General features: G+C 45.9%; 1 protein-coding gene across 3 annotated transcripts in view; it reads left to right on the top strand.

Annotated features, from left to right (window-relative positions):
* Window positions 1-13228, top strand: part of SLC16A3 (solute carrier family 16 member 3) — a 56645-nt gene extending 43417 nt beyond the window's left edge. For 2 of the 3 annotated variants that reach the window (XM_006137281.5, XM_006137280.5), the window contains exons 2-5: window positions 4234-4476; window positions 4980-5123; window positions 5480-6247; window positions 9746-13228. In XM_006137281.5, the coding sequence (XP_006137343.2) occupies window positions 4254-4476; window positions 4980-5123; window positions 5480-6247; window positions 9746-10032 (1422 nt within the window). In that variant the 5' untranslated portion in view covers window positions 4234-4253 and the 3' untranslated portion in view covers window positions 10033-13228. Of the gene's footprint in view, window positions 1-754; window positions 879-4233; window positions 4477-4979; window positions 5124-5479; window positions 6248-9745 lie in introns of those variants that run through there. The other variant, XM_025178583.3, reaches the window with a different exon arrangement.
* Window positions 13229-19882: the final 6654 nt, after the last annotated feature.

The following is a 19882-nucleotide window of genomic DNA, read 5'->3' as shown; positions in this document are numbered from 1 at the left end:
AAATGCATTTATCACAACGATAACCAAGGAGGGAGCCAGCATCAGCAGCGGTTTATTGGCTGCCCTTCACTTACAATGGCTGTACTGTTCTGAAGTACTGTGGATTCCAATGGGGTGCACAGTGTTTTCCTTGGGCAGTTTGAATTTTCCCTAACGTGCTTACTGCAGTGAACTCCTGTTGTATGCTTGATAGGGCACTAGCCTGGATGAAAGGATACATTCAAAACACAAAGCTCCCTTAGTTACCAATGAATGAAGCAAGTGGCTGCCATAGCCTGGTGTGATGACGCTGCTGTGACGGTAACAGAGGTGTACAGCTTGCTTAGCATGTACCATGTTCCCAGCTGCTCTGCCCCTTGCTCCAGCCCTGCTCCACTTTGCTTCCAATCCGAGCTCCAGCCTGGCATCAACTTGATACCACTCTCAGCCCCTGCTCTCTTCCAGCCCCTATCCCCTCCACTTCTGACTGCTGGTTTCAAGCCCCAGCTGGCCTGCTCAGACACAATGCTTTTCAACCAATGGCCCGGCCCGTTTCACTGCAGCACCCCTTGTTTCTCCATGCAGTGCTCAATTTGTCCCAAATTGGCTTGAAATCCCATCCTGGTTGTGTTACAGTGGTATGGAGCAGGAAAGGGTCAATGACTGGCTATGAGCTAGCAGAGTAGCTTGTGACTGGGTAGGATTGCTGCTTGCTTTTGATTGGCTGAGCCTGGGAGCCAGTCAGAAAGCTTGGACTGTGACTGGCTGAGGCTCAGCGTGTGTCATTATCCATGGCTTTGTGAGCCTGTGTTGCCACAGTCTGAGCAAAGCATATGTGGGCCTGTATGTTTGTGTAACGCTTCCACTGGGTGGCACCAGCAGCAGCAGCCAGGGACAGGGTCAGTATCTAAGGTTCCCTCTCCTTCCATCCAACACAGAGCCAGCTGACCCCCCACTCAGCACCCTGGGAATTCACACCCCACCCGTGGGCGTCAGGTCAGAGAGGTCATGCTGCCGCTCTCGCAAGCACCGAGTCTGAGCGCAAAAAAGAAAGGGCAGTAATGTGGCATTAATTTGGGAAAACACCACAAACAGGATTCCTAAACATAAACCTTAATAAAAGCCCCAGCCCAAGTAGGTTGGGCCCTTTCCCCTCAGGTTCCTAAGCCCAGCAGTGTAAAGGCCCCTTCTCTTCCCAACCTTGATCAGTGCAGACCCAGAGGTCAAAGCTGCACCTGCAGCATTCACCTCCCATCTTGGGGGGGCAAGAGGTAAAGAGGCATCTTATTCTGCTTGCTGGCCACCCTGCCGCCGCCCTGCTGGCCACTCAGAGCAATCCCCTGCCGCCGCCCTGCTGGTTGTCAGTCACCATCTTTTGCCATCCAATTCTCAACTGTGAGCTCTGCATATTATTCTCTTAGCAGTATTGCAGGCTGGACAGAAACACTGGCTCATCTCAAGTGATTTCTGCGCCCAGTGATTTAGCTGTTGGCAGGTCGGCAAGAGACTCTTTATGGCGCCTATTTAGCTCCGTTCTTCGCAATGGGTAAACTGGTCAAGCCAGTCCCGTGGATATCCTGGGAAGGATGCAAAGCCCGTTGGCCAAAATACCTGCTCCCACTCTGCTTACTGTCTCAGGGCTCTGATCATCCGGCCTCTGCTTAGCAAGGTCCGTCCTGCTAAATGTGAGCCCTTTCCTTTGGAACAGATTAAGCACAGGCCTGCTTTTCTGTTTTTCCACAGTAATTACACATTAGTAACCACATCACACTGCTCCAATATTCAGTGCCAGCATAGCCGGTGTTGGGTCACAAATTAAGTTGATTACAATGAGCAAGCTGAATATCTAGCAAACCTAAGCAAAGCGGGAGCAAACTGAATTTCTATAGCGTGACACAGGGGATCTCTCGCTCCTTCCAGCTTGCTGTCATGGAAGCATCATTCAGACCCTGCTTATGCCTGAATATCCTGTGCAAACATTAGTCATCTGTAGTTAATTTAGTACACAGATCTGGGTTATTGCGCTGAAAATAGTCTGTCAGGCCCCATCCTCCCTTTATTCCACTGAGCCCTATGGGAAAAGCAGTTTCAATTTACAACATTTTTGCTTATAATACAATTCCAAGGAATGAATTGGGTCGTAAGTCCGAGGACTCCCTGTACTGTCATCTGAAGAAATCCTTGGTATTCCTCATAAAAAAAATTATTGTTTGGTGTTCCTTGGTCTTAAAAAGTTTAAGAAACGCTGCTCTACATGTTTTGTTAGTCTTTAAGGCAGCGTTTCCCAATTTTATTTGGCCACGGAACCCTTTTCAGCTTAAAAGAATTTCAAGGAACCCCCTAGGGTTTTCAGGGTAAAATTTGTCAAGCAAATTTAGCTTCATCTATACTGCTCCCTTCTTGTGCAAAAGCCTATGCAAATGCAGCATGGATTAGCATATTGCAAGCATCATTTGTGTAATTAATTTGGGGCCATTTTTGTGCAAAAGCCTCTTCCGCATTTTTTTCAGGAATAATGGCTCTTGCGCAAGGGGGGGTTTACACAAAAAGGAGCTGTCTACACAGCTCCTTTTTGCGCAAAAGCCTCTTATGCAAAAACGGCCTAATTAATTATGCAAATGAAGTACAGTAGTATGCTAATATGAGCTTCATTTGCATAGGCTTTTGCGCAAGAAGGAAGCAGTATCGATGTAGCCTTTGCGAGGGGGAGATGGAGTGCTTCGTTCTCACAGAACCCTTACTTTCGCTTAATGGAACCCCAGGATTCCGTGGAGCACCAATTGGGAAACAGTGCTTCAAGGTGTTACTAGACTATTGGTTGTTTTTTAAAGTTTTCCTGTTACAGACTAATATGGCTACCCCTCTGAAGCTTTTGTACTATCACTGGCATTTTACAGATAGGAATCGAGATCTTAAGTGATATGCCCAAGGTCACAGAGGCAGTGTGTGGTAGAATTAAGAACTGAATTCATATCTCCTGGGTCTCACCGCAGGACCTTACCCTAAAGCCATTTCTCCTGCAAACTCTCCTTGCTTCTCTGTCACAGTTGACAGCATCAGTGTTCATCCCGTCACTCAGTCTCAGAACTTGACGGTGGTAATGCAGGAGGGGCATTTTATTCCATCTCTCTTGCCCCACAACTCATGACCCTTTTTCCTTTATATTATCTCACTATATACAGTTAAAAAAAAATGTCCTGTGGGATGACAGTGACGTCATCACATCACTCTACATCCCACCTGACACTTCCCGCCCTTTCCCCAGAGCTCAGCTGCCACACTGAGGCCTCCCTCCTCCCCCAGCGGCCAGCGGGGAGAGTGTGGGGGAGCAGACCCCCTCCCCACCCCGGTGGCAGAAAGAGCCAGAGGCGCGCAGGGAAAGGGGGGCAAGAGCCAGAGTGGCCTTGGCCAGGACCGGGGGGAAAGAGCTGGGACCCAGGGGGACAGGGAGTGGGGAGCAAGGAGAGCCTTGGCCTGGCCCTACCACCTGATGGCCAGAGGGAGAGAGCCGGGCCAGCTGCGGCCTGGGCCCGGCCCAGCCCCCCAGCAGCCAGGGGGAGAGCAGGGGCTGCCCCCCTAGTTTCTTTTTAAGTGTTACTTATGTTGACTGCGGCTTTATTATCTGCATGCCTCAGCACCATAGGCAGGAGACTGCTTCCAGTAATTCAGAATTTGTGACCAGTGCCCAAAATTGAGCCTTATCCATCTGACAATCATAATGAAGAATCGGGTTGCTATGATCTGTAACTGTTTTTTTCTTCTCTGGAAATTGCCTGTAGGGGTGTTATCACACAGGTCTCTCTATATTGTACAGTAAGTTTCTGGCCCTCCATTCCCATTGTGTCCAACTAGCTGGAAAGCTTCAAAGTATTTATCCCCACAACATGTGTGTGGAGTACTAGTAAGCCCATGTTTCTGACATGCCAAGAGAAAGCAGGAAAGGTTGTGATTTATCTCAGTCATTCTCTGTAAAATGGTGTTTGGGTGAAACCCGCTGTGTCCTGATGTCAGGGGGTCTGTGAAGTGCCTCCATTAAAAGTTCTGTCAAATAATTACATTTCTGTGCACTGGCAAGAGATTTTCAGTTGATACAAAACAAAAAAATCTCTCTTCATAAATCTTCAGCCACTAGATTCAAAATGTTCTCTCGCGTGTCGTGTCTGCACGTACAATGCCTTCCTTTGGCGTGACGTTGAGTGGGTTATCACTCCAGTAGCCATGGATTACACTAACTGTATCTTGATTATTTCTTAGGCAACCCATTGAATTTCACTATGGGAGCTGTGGTGCTTGATGACGCACCATCTGGTGTCAAAGCCCCGGACGGGGGTTGGGGCTGGGCTGTTCTCTTTGGAGGTTTTGTCATCACTGGATTTTCCTACGCCTTCCCGAAGGCAGTTAGTGTCTTCTTTAAAGAGCTTATCCGGGAGTTCGGAGTTGGATACAGTGACACAGCCTGGATCTCCTCCATTCTACTGGCTATGCTTTATGGAACAGGTAAATGGCATCTATGTCACAGTGTTGTCTGGGAAGCAAAGGGGTAAATAAGACTTTCCTTCTCGTGTGACTCTGAAGTGGGAATGTCAAATCCTGTTGAATTGGTTAACTGATTAAAGGGGTCTAAGGGAGGGCCACTCCAGCCCACCCCCTAGGCAAGGACCTGCTCTAGCCCCCACGGGTTAGCTGGAACCCATAAGCATCACCTATTAAGGGTAATTAATGCTTACCGAGTAACCTTTCACATCCCTGCTCTGGAGTGCCTTTAGTTAATCTGCAGGTAAAACAGGCATTTTGAAAAATTCACTATGGGCAACAATGAATTGTCAGTTCCCTGGCTACATCCATCAGAGATATAAAGGGACAGTCTCTCTGAAGCTGCAAAGTGCTAAATAAGCAGAATTAGCAGGGAGAAGATGGTGCCACCAGCCACTCCTGAAGATGTGCTCAAATTGGGTTGCCTTGGTTACTGTATCACACCTATTCTTGTTCTTCTTGCTCAGGTCCCCTTTGTAGCATGTGTGTCAATAGGTTTGGCTGTCGTCCAGTCATGCTGGTTGGAGGTCTCTTTGCTTCACTGGGGATGGTGGCAGCTTCCTTCTGTACCAGCATCATTCAGCTCTATTTCACTGCAGGTGTCATTACTGGTAAGTGGGCATGGGTGCCACACAGGCTGTGCGTTAGCTCCATTGCAGACTCTGGAAAGCATTAGATCCTCAAACATGGGCCTCCCTGAAGACCCCAATTCATCCTGGAAGGAGCTAGTCAGATTGTTCCTGACAGATGTTAACCCTTCTCCCACCTTAGCCATTGCATACTAGAATAATAGGAGGATGGGATGTTTTTAATGGTTTTTTATTATTCTGAAATCTTTCCTCCAGGTAACGCAGGAAAAGTCTGAGCTTTTTTTGTCCATGTTTGTGAATCGAAGAATGTTGTAACTGGTGAGATTTTGTATATGGCCACTGAAGCCAAGGCCTGATTTTTGTGTCCTCTGTTTCAGGTTTGGGTCTGGCACTCAACTTCCAGCCATCTCTCATCATGTTAAATCGCTACTTTGACAAACGCCGACCATTAGCTAATGGGCTCGCTGCTGCCGGAAGTCCTGTTTTTCTCTGCACCCTTTCCCCTCTGGGGCAAGTGCTGCAACATGAGTACGGCTGGCGAGGGGGGTTCCTTATACTCGGAGGACTGCTGCTTAACTGCTGTGTTTGTGGGGCACTAATGAGGCCTTTGGAGCCTCCCAAGAAATCTGAAGCTGTTAAAGAAATTACTGAGAAGAAACCAAAGAAAAAGCTCCTGGATTTCAGTGTCTTTAAAGATGGTGGTTTTTTAGTCTACACTGTGGCTGCCTCCATCATGGTGTTGGGCCTCTTTGTGCCCCCAGTCTTTGTGGTGAGCTATGCCAAAGATTTGGGATATCCAGACACCAAATCAGCTTTTCTTTTGAGCATTCTTGGATTTGTTGATATCTTTGCCCGGCCTATCTGTGGAGTGGTAGCTGGTCTGAAGTGGATCAGACCACGCTGTGTCTACCTCTTTAGTTTTTCGATGTTTTTTAATGGTTTCACAGATCTCATGGGCTCCATGGCTCACAATTATGGGGGCTTGGTGGCCTTCTGCATTTTCTTTGGCATTTCCTATGGAATGGTGGGTGCGCTTCAGTTTGAAGTCCTGATGACTATTGTGGGAACTCAGAAGTTTTCCAGTGCCATTGGCTTGGTGCTCCTGGCGGAAGCTCTAGCAGTTCTAGTTGGTCCACCCTCAGCAGGTAAATATTCTTTCCAGTTGAGAGTTTGACACCATTTGTGTGAAGCTGGCAGTGCCTGCTTATGTGTGTTGTGAGGCAAGAGAGAGAAAAGCCAAGTAACATCAGTCACTCAAGAAGTACCTACCATTAATCAAACAGTGCACAGTCATATGGCTTCTTGCTGATAGAATCTAAGATGAGCCTAAGCCAAAGTTCTCACTTTTGTCAAGTTCAGACCTGTTTGGCGCTGGGGGCTTGTCCAGACCCATCTCTGCAATCTCTCTCCTGACTTAAAACCTCAGTGGAACAGATTTTACTTCCTTCTGGGGATTTGAAGGAAGAGGAAATCTTCACAAGATGAATAACTAGTGTCATGAAATAACTCTCTCCTGAAGAGGTATTGAAAAGGGATTGTTACCTTAGGACAGTTGGTGCGCAACCCGTGGGTCGTGACCCCCAAGGGGGTCATGGATGTCTTCCTGGGGGGCTGCCAACGGCCAGGCCCAGCCCCTGGCCGCCCGGCTCGAAGTGCTGCACTGCTCAAATTATCTTGGGGGGGTTGCGACATGAGTATATGTGGGTCATGGTTGAAAAAAGGATGTGCACCACTGCCTTAGGAGACAGCAAGAGGGAATGTGGTAAAAGTAGGTGAAATAATCAGTTACTCTAGAGTCGGCAGTTTGAGAGCTTCTGTTCTCTCTATCCCATCATACAAGGATAAAAGGAAATTAAAAGGGAGTGAAATGTGGGAAATTCAAAAGTGATCAAAGAAAATTACGTTTTCACACAGTTCTGCATTAGACAGTGGCACACGCTGTCACAGAATGTGGTTGAGGCCGCAACTAAGAGTCAAAGATCCTCACCAGGAAGGAGCCCTGTTTGGGGACAATAGTCCAGCCCCAGGTAGCATTAACCGTCTCTGTTTAATCTCACCCCTCACTCCCTGCAAACCCATGCAGAGTGCTCTGCACAGTCCGGCAAGTTAGGAGACAGTAGCATGGATTCAAAATATATGGTGGTAACTCATGCAGTATAACTCCCCTCTGCAGTAACCAGCCTAGACCACAACAGGAGGATGAAGATGAGCAATTTTGTTCGTAAAGGCTCCTTGGGGCTTTTTGTATCTGTTCTTCAATAATCCTCCTACTTCAATAATCCTCCTACCTGAGTCCACCTCAATTTGAATTGAGAAGTGAATTGTGAGAAGTTCTGTGCTCCAGATTCTGTGGTTCCAGATTCTGCTTATAAAGAGAAAGATAAATCTAAAAGCATAAAAAAATGCAGCACCTGAGAGGAGGGGGAAATGCTGTTAGAAGTGAAGAGGCAGGAGTAAGAAGTGCAACCTTTATCTGCGGAAGCAAAGCATTTACTTTGACATGTATGAAGAGCTGCCTTCTCTTTTGTTTCAGAAATCGGGGTCAGCTCTATCTGACTTTTGATTTGTCATTTTGTTTTAGTTGTTTTTCAAGTTTCAGGACAATTCAGTATATTTTAGGTTTGATATTACAAGAGAGGACTCCTATACCTTACAAGCTGAAAAATGGGTTAAAATACTCTCACGATAAGTGTATTTATATTTTTTATGTGAACAAATGTTATTTCTGTTAAATGTCTGAAAAATGCTTTGCCTATAAAACACAAGCATCTACAAATGTTAAGCATACTTTTAAAAGCCAGTTTTCTCCCTGTTTGTGCACACATACTGGAGCCCCATAATTGCAGGACGAGCTTCTAACTCATAGATAGAAAAGATCACGAGTTACAAGTGCCATCAGGAACATCGGTTTCTAAATTTAAATATAGGGTTGCCAGGTGTCCGGTATTGACCTGGACAGTCTGGTATTTTCACCTCCTGTCAGGTACAAAGATTCAGAAAATACCAGACACCTAAAATGTCTGGTATTTTCTGATTTTTTTCCCGGCCAGGGGGCAAAAATATTGGACTGTCTGGGTCAATACCAGACACCTGGCAACCCTAAGCAACCAGGTCCAGCCCGCCCACTTCCCCGGCTCCCCCTTACCTGGTTCTGCAGGGGAGCTGTCTGGTCTGGAGAAGGGAGAGAAGACAGAGAAGACGGCCATCGCCTGCCTGGATGCAGCGTCGCAAACAGCTGCCTCTCAGAAAGTCATACCTAGGTGATGCGTCTAGACTGGCAAGATTTTGCGCAAAAACTTGCAAGCTGTCTACACTGGGTGCTTGAATTTGCGCAAGAGCACTGACGGTGTAATGTACAAAATCAGTGCTTCTTGCGCAAATACTTTTACACTCCTGCTCAGGGAAAAGCCCTCTTGAGCAAGAATACATGCACAAGAGGGCCAGTGTAGACAGGGAAGAACTGTTTTGCTCAAAAAAGCCCCGATGGCTAAAATGGTGATTGGGGCTTTCTTGCGCAAAATCGCGTCTAGACTGGCCACAGATGCTTTTGCGCAAAAGCACTTGCCAATCGAGACGCACTTTTGCGGAAATACTTTTAACGGAAAAACTTTTCTGTTAAAAGTATTTCCGCAAAATCATGCCATTCTAGACGCACCCAGGGTGTATTGAGCATGTGTAGTGAAACTGAGCATGCTCAGTAAGAGCTGCTGTTGCTGTTGCCCTCACTCTGCTGCTACTCTGGCAGCCTGTTAAGCGTGGCAGAGCCCAGCTGCTCTAAAAAGGTGCCATGCTGGGTTTTTTTATTTTTTATTTTTTTTTACCTTAACTCTTGGGGCCCTTTTTTTGTTTTTTGTTTTTTTTTTTTTGCCTCAGCAACTTTGGTCGCCCTCCTCCCCTTTTGTAACATAATTTTTTCCCCGGTGGTTTTTTTTCTGGGGGGAGGGTCAGTATTTTTGGTTAAACCATCTGGCAATCATATTTAATGGGCCTGGAAAATTTCCTGTGCAAACAGAAGCATGGTGAAGGCAAGGATGCAAAATCAGGGCCTTTGTGTCACTTGGCGAGAACTCAGCATTGACTTAAAAATGACACATCTTGTAACAGTTTATAACAGATAAGATTAATAGAATGGAAAGAAATTGGTTCTTTTTTCAGTTTGTTTACCTTGTCTATTTGCTAGCACATTGTATCAAATAGTTTCCCACACTTCTAACCCCACCTCTCCCCAACTTTGGCTTGGTAGTACCCACATTGTTAGCGTGGGTCTTTGGCACAAAACAGGAGATAGAAAAAACATTTTTAAAAATAGCAAAGGGCAACTATAAAATCACCAGTGTGAGGCAGGAACTTGAGGGCACATAATGAATGTGAAATTATTTTGATTTAGTTTAAAAATTAATTTGACTTCAAGGGTAAATTTTTCAAAAGTACTTAAATGATTTGCAGCCACAGACATCCAGTGGGACCTATGTTCCTAAATATCTTAGGCACTCTTGGAAAATCTTCCCTAAAAATGCCAGTATTTCTGTAAGATTTTTCACTTCAAGAATCATTTGGAAAATTAATTTTGTTTAAAAAAGTTGCCATTAACTTCATTCCCAGTAAGCATTTTTTGTTCATTACCTGTAAATTTTGTCTTTCAGGTAAACTCTTGGATGCAACAGGCAGGTATATGTTTGTTTTTATTATTGCTGGAATTGAAGTTGTCATTTCAGCCCTTGTACTGGCATTAGGAAATTTCTTCTGTATTAAGAAAAAATCAGAAGAGCTGCACACAAAAGAGGAGGCAGCAGAAAGAGAAGAGTTAAACAAATCCGAAGACAAAACGCCTGAGGATGCCAAGGTGGACTCTATTGAAGTGGAACAGTTTCTCAAAGATGAACCTGAAAAAAATGGGGAAGTTGTAACTAACCCAGAAACGTGTGTTTGAGGGATGCAGGATGAGTGGCATAACGTTTAGGGAAGAGTAAAAGAATTTCAATACTCTATTTATTTTAGAAACAGAACTAGGTTAGGGCTGGGCCATCTACTTGGCCCACTGGGAGGCCAATCAGCTAATCAAATCAGTCTTTGGAAACTATGTTAGAAACTCTTTTCACATAAAACTGGATTTATCAGTGAGAAGTTCAGCTCTGTGTTTAAGTACACTATAATAAGAAAATTGAATTAGAGAGCAAATACATGTACATTAATATAAGTGACATCAATTGTGTTTTGTGTGGTGCACTTAAACATAACTTACCTTTCTGTGTTCTTGGCAAGAGGAAAGATTTTTTGGGGGGGGGGGCGGGAGGAAATCTCAGGAACTTAGTGGTCTCCACTAGGTTGCTGAAATATCTTACTTCTCTAGTTATTTTTGGGTGTTTTTGGCTCAGCCCTACTCTAAGTTGGATAATAAGAATATCCTTTGTTTTATGTAAGCGTATTTCTGAGTTTTAGCTAAACTTATGTAAGTTTCATAATTGGGATTTTTTTGTAAATATTGTACACTGAAAGGTATTCAGAGACCTTGTTCTTAGCAAGTCACACAACTGCTATTCCTAATTAGTAGCTAAAGAAAATGAAACGAGCAGTATTCGTGCTTACATAGGCTGTAAAGAGAACAAGGTAAGCTTATGTGCACATGTATCTTTGATGTCAGCTTTCACTACAGTCACTCAGTCCACTAAGGCCATTATTCTGTAAAAGTTTATTTTGAAAAATAACCTTGGAAAGAGGCTAGATACTAAAATTCTCCTACCCAGGAGTCTCTCTGTTTTTAGAATTTAAGACAGGGACACGTGGGACTCGACAGACCAGGAAAAAGGGCTTATTTGTAAACATCTTACCTAACATTTTAATTAAGCAGTGTTAAAGCTCTTTGGCTGTGTCTAGACTGGCCAGTTTTTCCGGAAAATCAGCCACTTTTCCGGAAAAACTTGCCAGCTGTCTACACTGGCCACTTGAATTTCCACAAAAGCACTGACGATCTCATGTAAGATTGTCAATGTTCTTGCGGAAATACTATGCTGCTCCCATTCAGGCAAAAGTCCTAAAACTTTTGCGCAAAAGGGCCAGTGTAGACAGCTCAGATTTATTTTCCGCAAAAAAGCCCCGATGGCGAAAATGGCGATTGGGGCTTTTTTGCGGAAAAGCGCATCTAGATTGGCACGGACGCTTTTCCGCAAAAAGTGCTTTTGCGGAAAAGCGTCTGTGCCAATCTAGATGCTCTTTTCCAAAAATGCTTTTAACGGAAAACTTTTCCGTTAAAAGCATTTCCGGAAAATCATGCCAGTCTAGACGTAGCCTTTGTGCTTAACTAACCCATTTTAATCCCTTCCCCTTCGGTTGTCCAACCTCTCCCCTGCCCACCCCCCCCTTTCTGTCTGTACTAGACAAGGCTCTGTGCTAGTTCACATTTCAGCCCTAGAATTGCCAAAGAGCCTAACCCTTGTCACATAACTGTGCTCCATAATTTCATGTTACAGTTATTACAAAACAGCCCCCAAACAAACATAAACCAAAAACCCTCCAGTCGTTATGGGTCCAAAGAAAAACCTTCCAAGTAGACTCAAGTATAACCGATGCAGTTCTATAATCTTGACTCAGACACAGCTTGAAACAGTGGCTCCGAGAGGCAAATTGATCCATTCTGAAAACTAAGGCACCTAATGATGACCATTCAAATGCCAATACTATTAGCTAGTTCTCTATTGTTGACAGCAGTAGAAACAATCAGTCGGTCGATTTATAAGAGCATGTATGGAAAAGGGTTTCACTTACTAGTTAATGTCAATTCTTGGGAGGAGGGAAAAAGAGAGTTACTTCAGATTATTTTGTAGATGTCAGATGTGTCCTGAAATCTGGGGTTCCCTTATCTATTCAATAAATTCAATAAAAAAATCTCTGATATGGGTTTCAACCCTTTAAATAAAAGTTTTTCTCCTAAGAGGCATTTGCCTACAAATATGTATAGGTAAAAAGTATCTTGTGTTGGCAGCATAGACTCAAATCTTTATGCTTTTTTTTGGCTCCAGGCTTTGGGGGTGATGTTAAGATTCAGAGAGGTCTGTCTGTGCATGTTTTTTCTTTGTCTAGAGGTAGTATACACTGACTCCTCATGGCAACTACTGCACTCATGTATGCAGGCCTCTGCTCCTGAAATGGGCTGAAAAGTCATACAGCTCCAGCAGCTGGTACATCCTGTGCTCATAGATGTCAGCGTGAGATGGACTCCTTGCTTCTGTAATGCAATATGCTGACTTTACTAGTAGTCAGGGCATGGGAAGAAGCAGCGCACTAAAAATAATGCCACGTAACTCCCTGGGTTATTCTCACTTTTCATTATGTAATGCCGCTAGTGAACTCTCTCTGTTATCAGCCCTGTTTATAGTCCCACTGACTGGAGTAGAACTTGCTGGCTGAGTAAGGGGAGCAGGAGTTGGCCGTGGGCAGGCATTACACCCCTTGGCTTTGTCTACACTGCAGGATTAAAAAACTGCTTGAGCAAAAGCGCGGCCACACCTCAAAAGCACATTGCAAAAGCCATGTGCTTTTGAGATAAGAGCGTCCACACTGCATGGACACTCTTGCGCAAGAAAGCTCAGAAGGCCCTTCGCAGAATGGCCATCAGAGCATCTGTGTTCTGCCATTTTACTGTAAATTTTCTTGTACAAAAACACGCTTGAGGTGTGGACGCTCCATCGGTTTTTGCGCAAATAGCTTGTAGTGTAGACATAGCCCTTTGAACTGAAGGGTTAGACCAAAACTTGGAGTCTTGCAGGTCATGCCAATTCAGAAGCAAAATGGATGTCAGATGATTTATTTGATGCAATTTTTTACTTTACAAAGAATGCATCAAAAGCTGTTTCCTGGAATGCAGCAGAACTCACACAGTAAGAGACAATTATAAGCATAATTTCCAGGTAGTACTTAGCCCATAACCCTCTCTCTCTCAGGCCTGGTGCACTTTTAGGTCGCCATGACTGTGTCGCTATGGGTGGGCTGGGAAGTTGCCACTCGCTGAGCAACAAAGCTGTGCCAGCCTACCCACTGAGTGGAGACATATCCAGCGTGACAGAGCAGTGCTTCTGGCAGTCTTGCGACTGTTGCTTGGGGAGGTGGTGCTCCTACAGTGGGAAGCGGGGCGGGATTTTTTGTCACTGTAGCGATGCTACCGGACTGTGCCAGCATGGCTAGAACACAGCTGCGATGTCTCTGTAGTTCCCATAGTGTAGATGTGGCCTTAGCTTTGCTCAGCACCATGCTCCCACAGCATGTTCTGATTGAGTCCTTGGCTTTTCTGCCCTGGGGCCAGGCACACCAATGGGGGCAGCAAAGGGCGTGATTGCCACAGGGCCCACAGATTCAAAAGGGCCTGGAGCTCCAACCTCTGTAGAGCCAGCCTGGCTCACCCAGGGCTGTCCCAGCCGCTGGCTCCCAAGCCTGCTGCTCGTGTCCACGTGCTGCTCCTTGAGTTGGTGGAGCATGTCACACTGGGCACTGCTGGAGCAGCTTTGCCGCCAGCCACTTGTGCGGCCCTAGGGCTGCTGCACTGACTACTGCTCAGGCAGCCCAGGCAGAGGGCCTCAGGGGCTGCCCAAGCAGCACCCAGTGCAGCTGGCCCTGAGGCCTGCCTGCGCAACAGCCCAGGGATGGATCCGAACACCAGGTGCTGCTGGCCATGGTACCCCCCTCCGCCCCGAGCAGCGTCCAGTGGGGATGCCCCCTACCCAGCAGCAGGTCCTCCCCAGGGCAGCCCCCAGCAGTAGCTCCCTCCAAGAGTGCACCCCCACCCATGATTTTGTCACTGGTATAAGTCATGGACAGATCCTGGGCAGTGTGCCCTTTGATCTCTTCCATCGATGAGCAGATGTTTTCCACTTGGGTGAGATTAACGTTTTTATGTGCACCAAACCATGTGTAAATGTGCACCCCCAGTAGAAACATAACCCCCTGGCTGTGGGCACGCTGCTAATCAGCTGGATGGCACTGGACTCTCCTGAGGAGTCACACAAGCCCCCAGCATGCAGGGAACACTGGCCCTGGCACCCCAATTTCTGTTTATTGCCTGTGACTGGTCAATGATTTTTACTAAACTACCCACGACTAATGCGCAGCCATACGCAGAACACAGACCATTATGTGCCTGCAGCAGATCAGTCAAGTCTAGTCTGTGGCCTGTGACCCTTGGGACTTAGGTCAGCAGAATTTAGTGAGCAGCTCCTGGGTGGTGGCAGCCTGCGCAAAATTGGAAGCCAGCCTGGCCCAGTGACCAGCAACCCTTCCAGACCACAGTAGCCTCATCAGGCGTTTCATTTGTCTTGCAGTCCCCCAAGTGTCACCTCACTTCAAACCAGTGGCTTCCAAAATCAGACATCAACATACAAGAGTGCTACAGCACAGCACCTGAAACTGCTCCGTGTCTCAGGTGTAACTATACAATTATAACATGAAGCAACTGGACTGTCCTTACGTTTGATGTAGAGCTCAGTGTAAACATGTCCGGGTCTGTATGAAATTGCATTTTGTGCTGACTTCGCTGGTGCTTTATCTAGTGTAAACTGAGGCAAATCTCTAGCAGTATTGTGGTACGCTGCCCTGGGTTTCCTACAGACCCCCCAGGGTGCACGAGCCCTTGGTTGAGGGTCACTGGCCTAGCTGAGGAAGTTATCCCTTATGGCCTTAAGCACTACAGGCTGGTCTGAACTACGCCATTAGGGTGACCTAAGCTGCCAGTATCTACACCCCAGCTTCCTTCCCACCGATAGCAGTACCCTGGTAGCTGACATGAAACCGCCACAGGATGCGTAGGGCATAGGGCCATGTATTTAGGACAATGCAGCAGGAGCTGGGGGTCAAGAAGCCCAGTGCACACCCCAGTCTTAGGGAGCAGGGGAAGCCTGGGATGGCTTGGCCCTCCCAGCCACTCCCTGCCCAGAGATGGGCTGTCTTGTCCAATTCACATCTCAGAGCAAGGAGTGGGCAGAAAGGAGCTAAAAAGCCTTGAGTGGCTTTACAGGCACTCCTGGGGGGAAGGGGGGACAGAGCGTCCCACCCCTGAGCAAAACCTGGGGAGTGGAGGGTGGGGGGTAGCCTGCCAGGAGCCTGAAGCATCTGGGTTCCCAGAAACCAGCTTCCAGCAGAGCCCAGCCTGGGTTTCCTGTTCCCACACTGCCTAGCTCAATGGCCGCGCCCCTGGTGGGGAGACACCACCGACCCAAGGACCATTGTGTGGCCATGCATTATGCTGGTGCTTGTCATTTAAACTAATAAAGGGTGACTTGCCCCAAGACTAAATTATATATTTGTTCTTTCAGTATCTTACCCTCGTACCAAGGACACGTGAACAGCCTCTGACAATATCACACCAGGTTTTGAGCCACGCAGTTCCCCTGCAGACGTACTCTGTACACCACTGTTTTCTCCTAATGCTGCAACAATGCCAGATCTTGGGCGTTCCAGCGCTACCTTAAAACAGTAACTGGAAAATATATCAGAAAGGGAAAGGGGAAAATGTTCCTTCAGAGCCATTACATCTTACACACTAGCCCCGTCTTCTAGTCAGTCCGTTGACAAGAAATCTCTTTATAAAACACTCGGGAATGCTACATCTGCTTTAACTGCCACGGGTTAGAAGTGCAGAACAAGAGAGGTAGCCCTCAGCTACTTCATTGGCAGGGCACGTGCCTCAGTAGCACTATCCAACCTCTCTGGAGTCAAGTTATGTGACCTTTATGTGACAGACTTCGGGAGCACACCAGCTAGTCACAATGTATTTTTAAAACATTCCACATTGTTTAGCAAATGTTTAAGGGCATAGGAAACAGCCTTGCAGACCAGCACATCTTATGGTTTGAAAAATAATGTTATGCTTACAAATTGTAAAAAACCCCACTATGGCGCTTTTGCATCCCAAAATATTTAATTCAGTTATAACTTCTGTGGCCCTATGGTTTGGGAATATGTTCACCTGGCTTATGGGGGGGGAAACCATCTGAAAATACAAATGCAAAAAGTGTAAGCATAATACTTTAGAAGTAAGGGCGTTTGTCCAGTTTTCTTTGAAAACTAGCCAGTTAGCCCATCCTAAGACGGGATTTTCAGGTCTCTCCGCCACGTCAGTCTTCTCTCCTAAGCCTCTGGTCTCTCGCTCCATCTCTCTCCTCCTACTGCCTCCCCCTTTCTCTCTCTCTCTCTCAGCTCTCCTCTGCCTCCTGCCTCTCTCTCTGTCTCTCTCTTTCTCTTCTCCTCCCCATCCTACCTCTCACTCGGGGGACCGCAGAGCCGAAACGGTTGCTTGTGCCACTTGCTCCCACACGGTGGCCTGGCTGAGCAGCGCAGAAGTCAGCCGAGCACCACGGCAGGAGGCGAAGGGGGGGTGGGGCCTGGAGCCACTGTCACGCTGCACGTCACCACCCTGCCCCCCTTCCCCTCCCGCCGTGGCACTCGGCTGACTTCTGCACCGCTCAGCTGGGCCGCCGCGGGGGAGCGAGTGGCTGTTTGGGCCTCGCACTCTCCATGCAGCACGGGCTGCCCGGAGGGAACAGCCAGTATTTCAGGCAACAGCGCCTCCCAGACGGAACAGCCAGCATTTCGGTTTTACAGACTCACAGACACTGGGCTACTATAGATATGATAGTGAGGAACAGAAAAAAAAATCTTCCTTGAGTGTACAATATACAGCACAATACATGTTTCATCTTTGTACATCCTGTATATTGTTTATGACAGATTATAATTAAATATTCTAGATTGGATTTTTGTCTTGATCTTGGGCCCTTAAATAATTTTCTTCCACAAGTGTGTCTCTTTAGCACACACATAGCCTGGCTACAGAGCTTTGGGCCTATGTATAAAACATGCAAACCCAAAGTAAAGTGGAGGGGCAGCTGCCAGTCACATGCCCTATTTTCAAGGAGGAGTAAAGGGTTATTTGAAGCTGCTCTGCTACCTCCTCCACAATGGCAAGTATTAATTTGTTTTACTTAATAGTGCTAAATAAAAACATATGGGCTGTGTCTAGACTGGCAAGTTTTTCTGCAAAATCATCTGCTTTTGTGGAAAAACTTGCCAGCTGTCTACACTGGCTGCTTGAATTTCCGGAAAACCACTGACGATCTCATGCAAAATCCTCAGTGCTTTTCCGGAAAAACTATGCTGCTCCCGTTCGAGCAAAAGTCTTTTTCCGAAAGACTTTTGCACAAAAGGGCCAGTGTAGACAGCATAGTAGTGTTTTCCGCAAAAAAGCCCCGATTGCGAAAAAGGCGATCAGGGCTTTTTTGTGGAAAACCGCATCTAGATTGGCCATGGACGCTTTTCCGCAAAAAGTGCTTTTGCGGAAAAACATCCTGCCAATCTAGACGCGCTTTTCCGAAAATGCTTTTAACGGAAAAGTTTTCCATTAAAAGCATTTTCGGAAAATCATGCCAGTCTAGACGTAGCCATGGTGTAAAACCCTTGTGTAGCCACTTGAAGGCTACATGAGGAATGAGCTGAGCCAAATACTTTTAAATGATGCAACAGTCCTTTAAAATAGGGAACAGGAGCCTTGTTTTTCCTCCTTATAAATACTGTAGCAACAGATTCAATAGTAGCTGCTAATAAATTAACCAGCTCTCCTAGAGCTGAGAATGAGGGATGTCTAGCATGCAGGATTGGAAAATCCCAGCTGTCAGTAATACTAATGTATATCAAAGCAAAAACAAAAGAGTCCCACTGCCTAGCGTGTATGCGAGTTCTTTTAAAAACAAATCTCCATCACACTCAAGTATTTCCCAAAGAACAACTTTAGTTTAAGAACACGCTGTGGTGATGGAGGGCTTTCAGAAGAACAAAGCTCTTGTACACTATGTAATTTGTTAAGTTCAGAATCTTTTGTGTCTGTTTTGTGTTAGTGGCAGGTGTGCGGGGGGGGGGGGAAAGGAGTATGCATGTCAATTTCATGCAAGTACGATCACTTTTTGCCCCTGCTTTTAAGTAAATGCATTTTACTTAAATAAATGTACGGTATGGATTTAGATTTGCTTTATGCTTTTATAGTCAACTGTTGCAAATGTAGTAAATAAATATTCATTTGATTGTCAATGTTACGGTGTCAGAAAATAAGTTGTGGAACATAAGCTACCTGGAGTGGGGAATTTATTTGATAATAAGGTTCACAACTTGTGGGGCCTGCTGGATGCTCATTTGCTGCTGACTAGTCCTAGATTATCATGGGAATAGAATGCTGGATGTCATCTGCATTTAACTCCTAGGTTGGAACATTTTATTTTGGAAATGGAGACTTCAGCACCATAATCCAGATCTTTGTAAACTCCCAATTTAATGACAGAATGCACCTTACATCATAAGACCCTTTGGAACCTTAGTATAGAATACAGTATTTCTTTCAGAGTAGCTGCCCCTTAAATGAAACTGGGCTCAGCTCTTCATTGCTAGTGAAGAAACTAGGGATGTAAAACTTTAACCAGTTACCTGCTAAGCGTTAGGCTTACTGGAATGCTTACAGGAGTAGTGCAGGGCCAGGGCAGGAGTAAGCCTGTCTTCACCCCACAGTTTACAGGGTAACTGGACTGCCTGTCCGGAGGCATGCAGGACCCCAGTTGCACCACAGCCCCGGTAAGACCCCGACCCTGGCTGCCCTGTGCCCACCAATAGTTAATTAGATGATATAATTTTAAACATTTAACCAGTTAACTGTTTTGATGGATATTCACATCCCTTCTGGGTACTCCATGGCCATTTTGGAACATGATCGCTCACTCTCAGAAATCTTAGGGGAAAAGCCTATTCTCGCTTACAGACAATATATGTATATTGGACAGACTGGACAGTCCCTATGAGAAAGAATCAATGGACACAAATCAGATATACGTAAAGGGAACATTCAGAAACCTGTTGGAGAGCACTTCAATCTACCTAATCACTCTTGAAAAGATCTCCAGGAGGCAGTCTTGTCACAAACAAACTCTACAGAGAAGTGTGGGAATTACAGTTCATCTGCAAGTTCAATTCTCATGCTAAAGGGCTCAGTCAGAATGAGGGGTGGCTGGGCCATTACCAACCTAACATTCAGTGACAGTGCAAACAGCTCTTTGTGTAGATTCCTATGTTGGTACCTCCACCCCAATCTATTGACTTTGATCCTCATCTGCTTCGTTTTATCTGGCCAATCTTTAGGTGCTTTCTGATGGCTGCTCTGCCTTCCTGTTTTTCCCTTTGATTTTTTTCATATCCTTTGCTCCTTGTTTCCTGCCCTCCCCCTCCTTTTTTTTCCTCCCCCCTTCTCCCCTATTTATTTTGGGTCTGCACATCCTAAACTCAAAATTCTGGTCATCTGAAGAAGTGGGCTGTGCCCACGAAAGCTCATGATACAATTTACATGTTTTGTTAGTCTATAAAGTGCTACCAGACCAGTTTTGTTTCTTAAGTTTATCCTGTACAGACTAACTCGGCTATCCCCCAAAGCTTCATAAATAACTGGTACATGGGGGGGCAAGGTAGAAGCAAATTCTCTCTGAACAGGGTGTGGAAGGAAATTTGTGTACATTTGCAAGTGGAAGGACACTTCAGTACAGCTAGCCACTGACTAGTTTTTCAGACCATACCATCAGATAGCTGTTAAACAACAAGTTTATTCACCAGCAGATGATAATACTGCCTCTTGGCCCTTGGCCAAGATTTTACATTTGCAGGATGTTTCCCAGACTGAAGAGCGCTGTGTTAGGGCTGTAATAGTGTAGTCAATTAACCAATAAGCAAAAGCATCTAGGTTAATGCTATAGACTATACGCATTTTC

The sequence above is a fragment of the Pelodiscus sinensis genome, chromosome 20 (genome assembly GCF_052426305.1).
Source record: "Pelodiscus sinensis isolate ZL-2025 chromosome 20, ASM5242630v1, whole genome shotgun sequence".
In the NCBI taxonomy this organism is placed as follows: domain Eukaryota; kingdom Metazoa; phylum Chordata; order Testudines; family Trionychidae; genus Pelodiscus; species Pelodiscus sinensis.
Note: the sequence above shows the minus strand (reverse complement) of the source record. Positions and strands in the feature narration are given on the sequence as shown.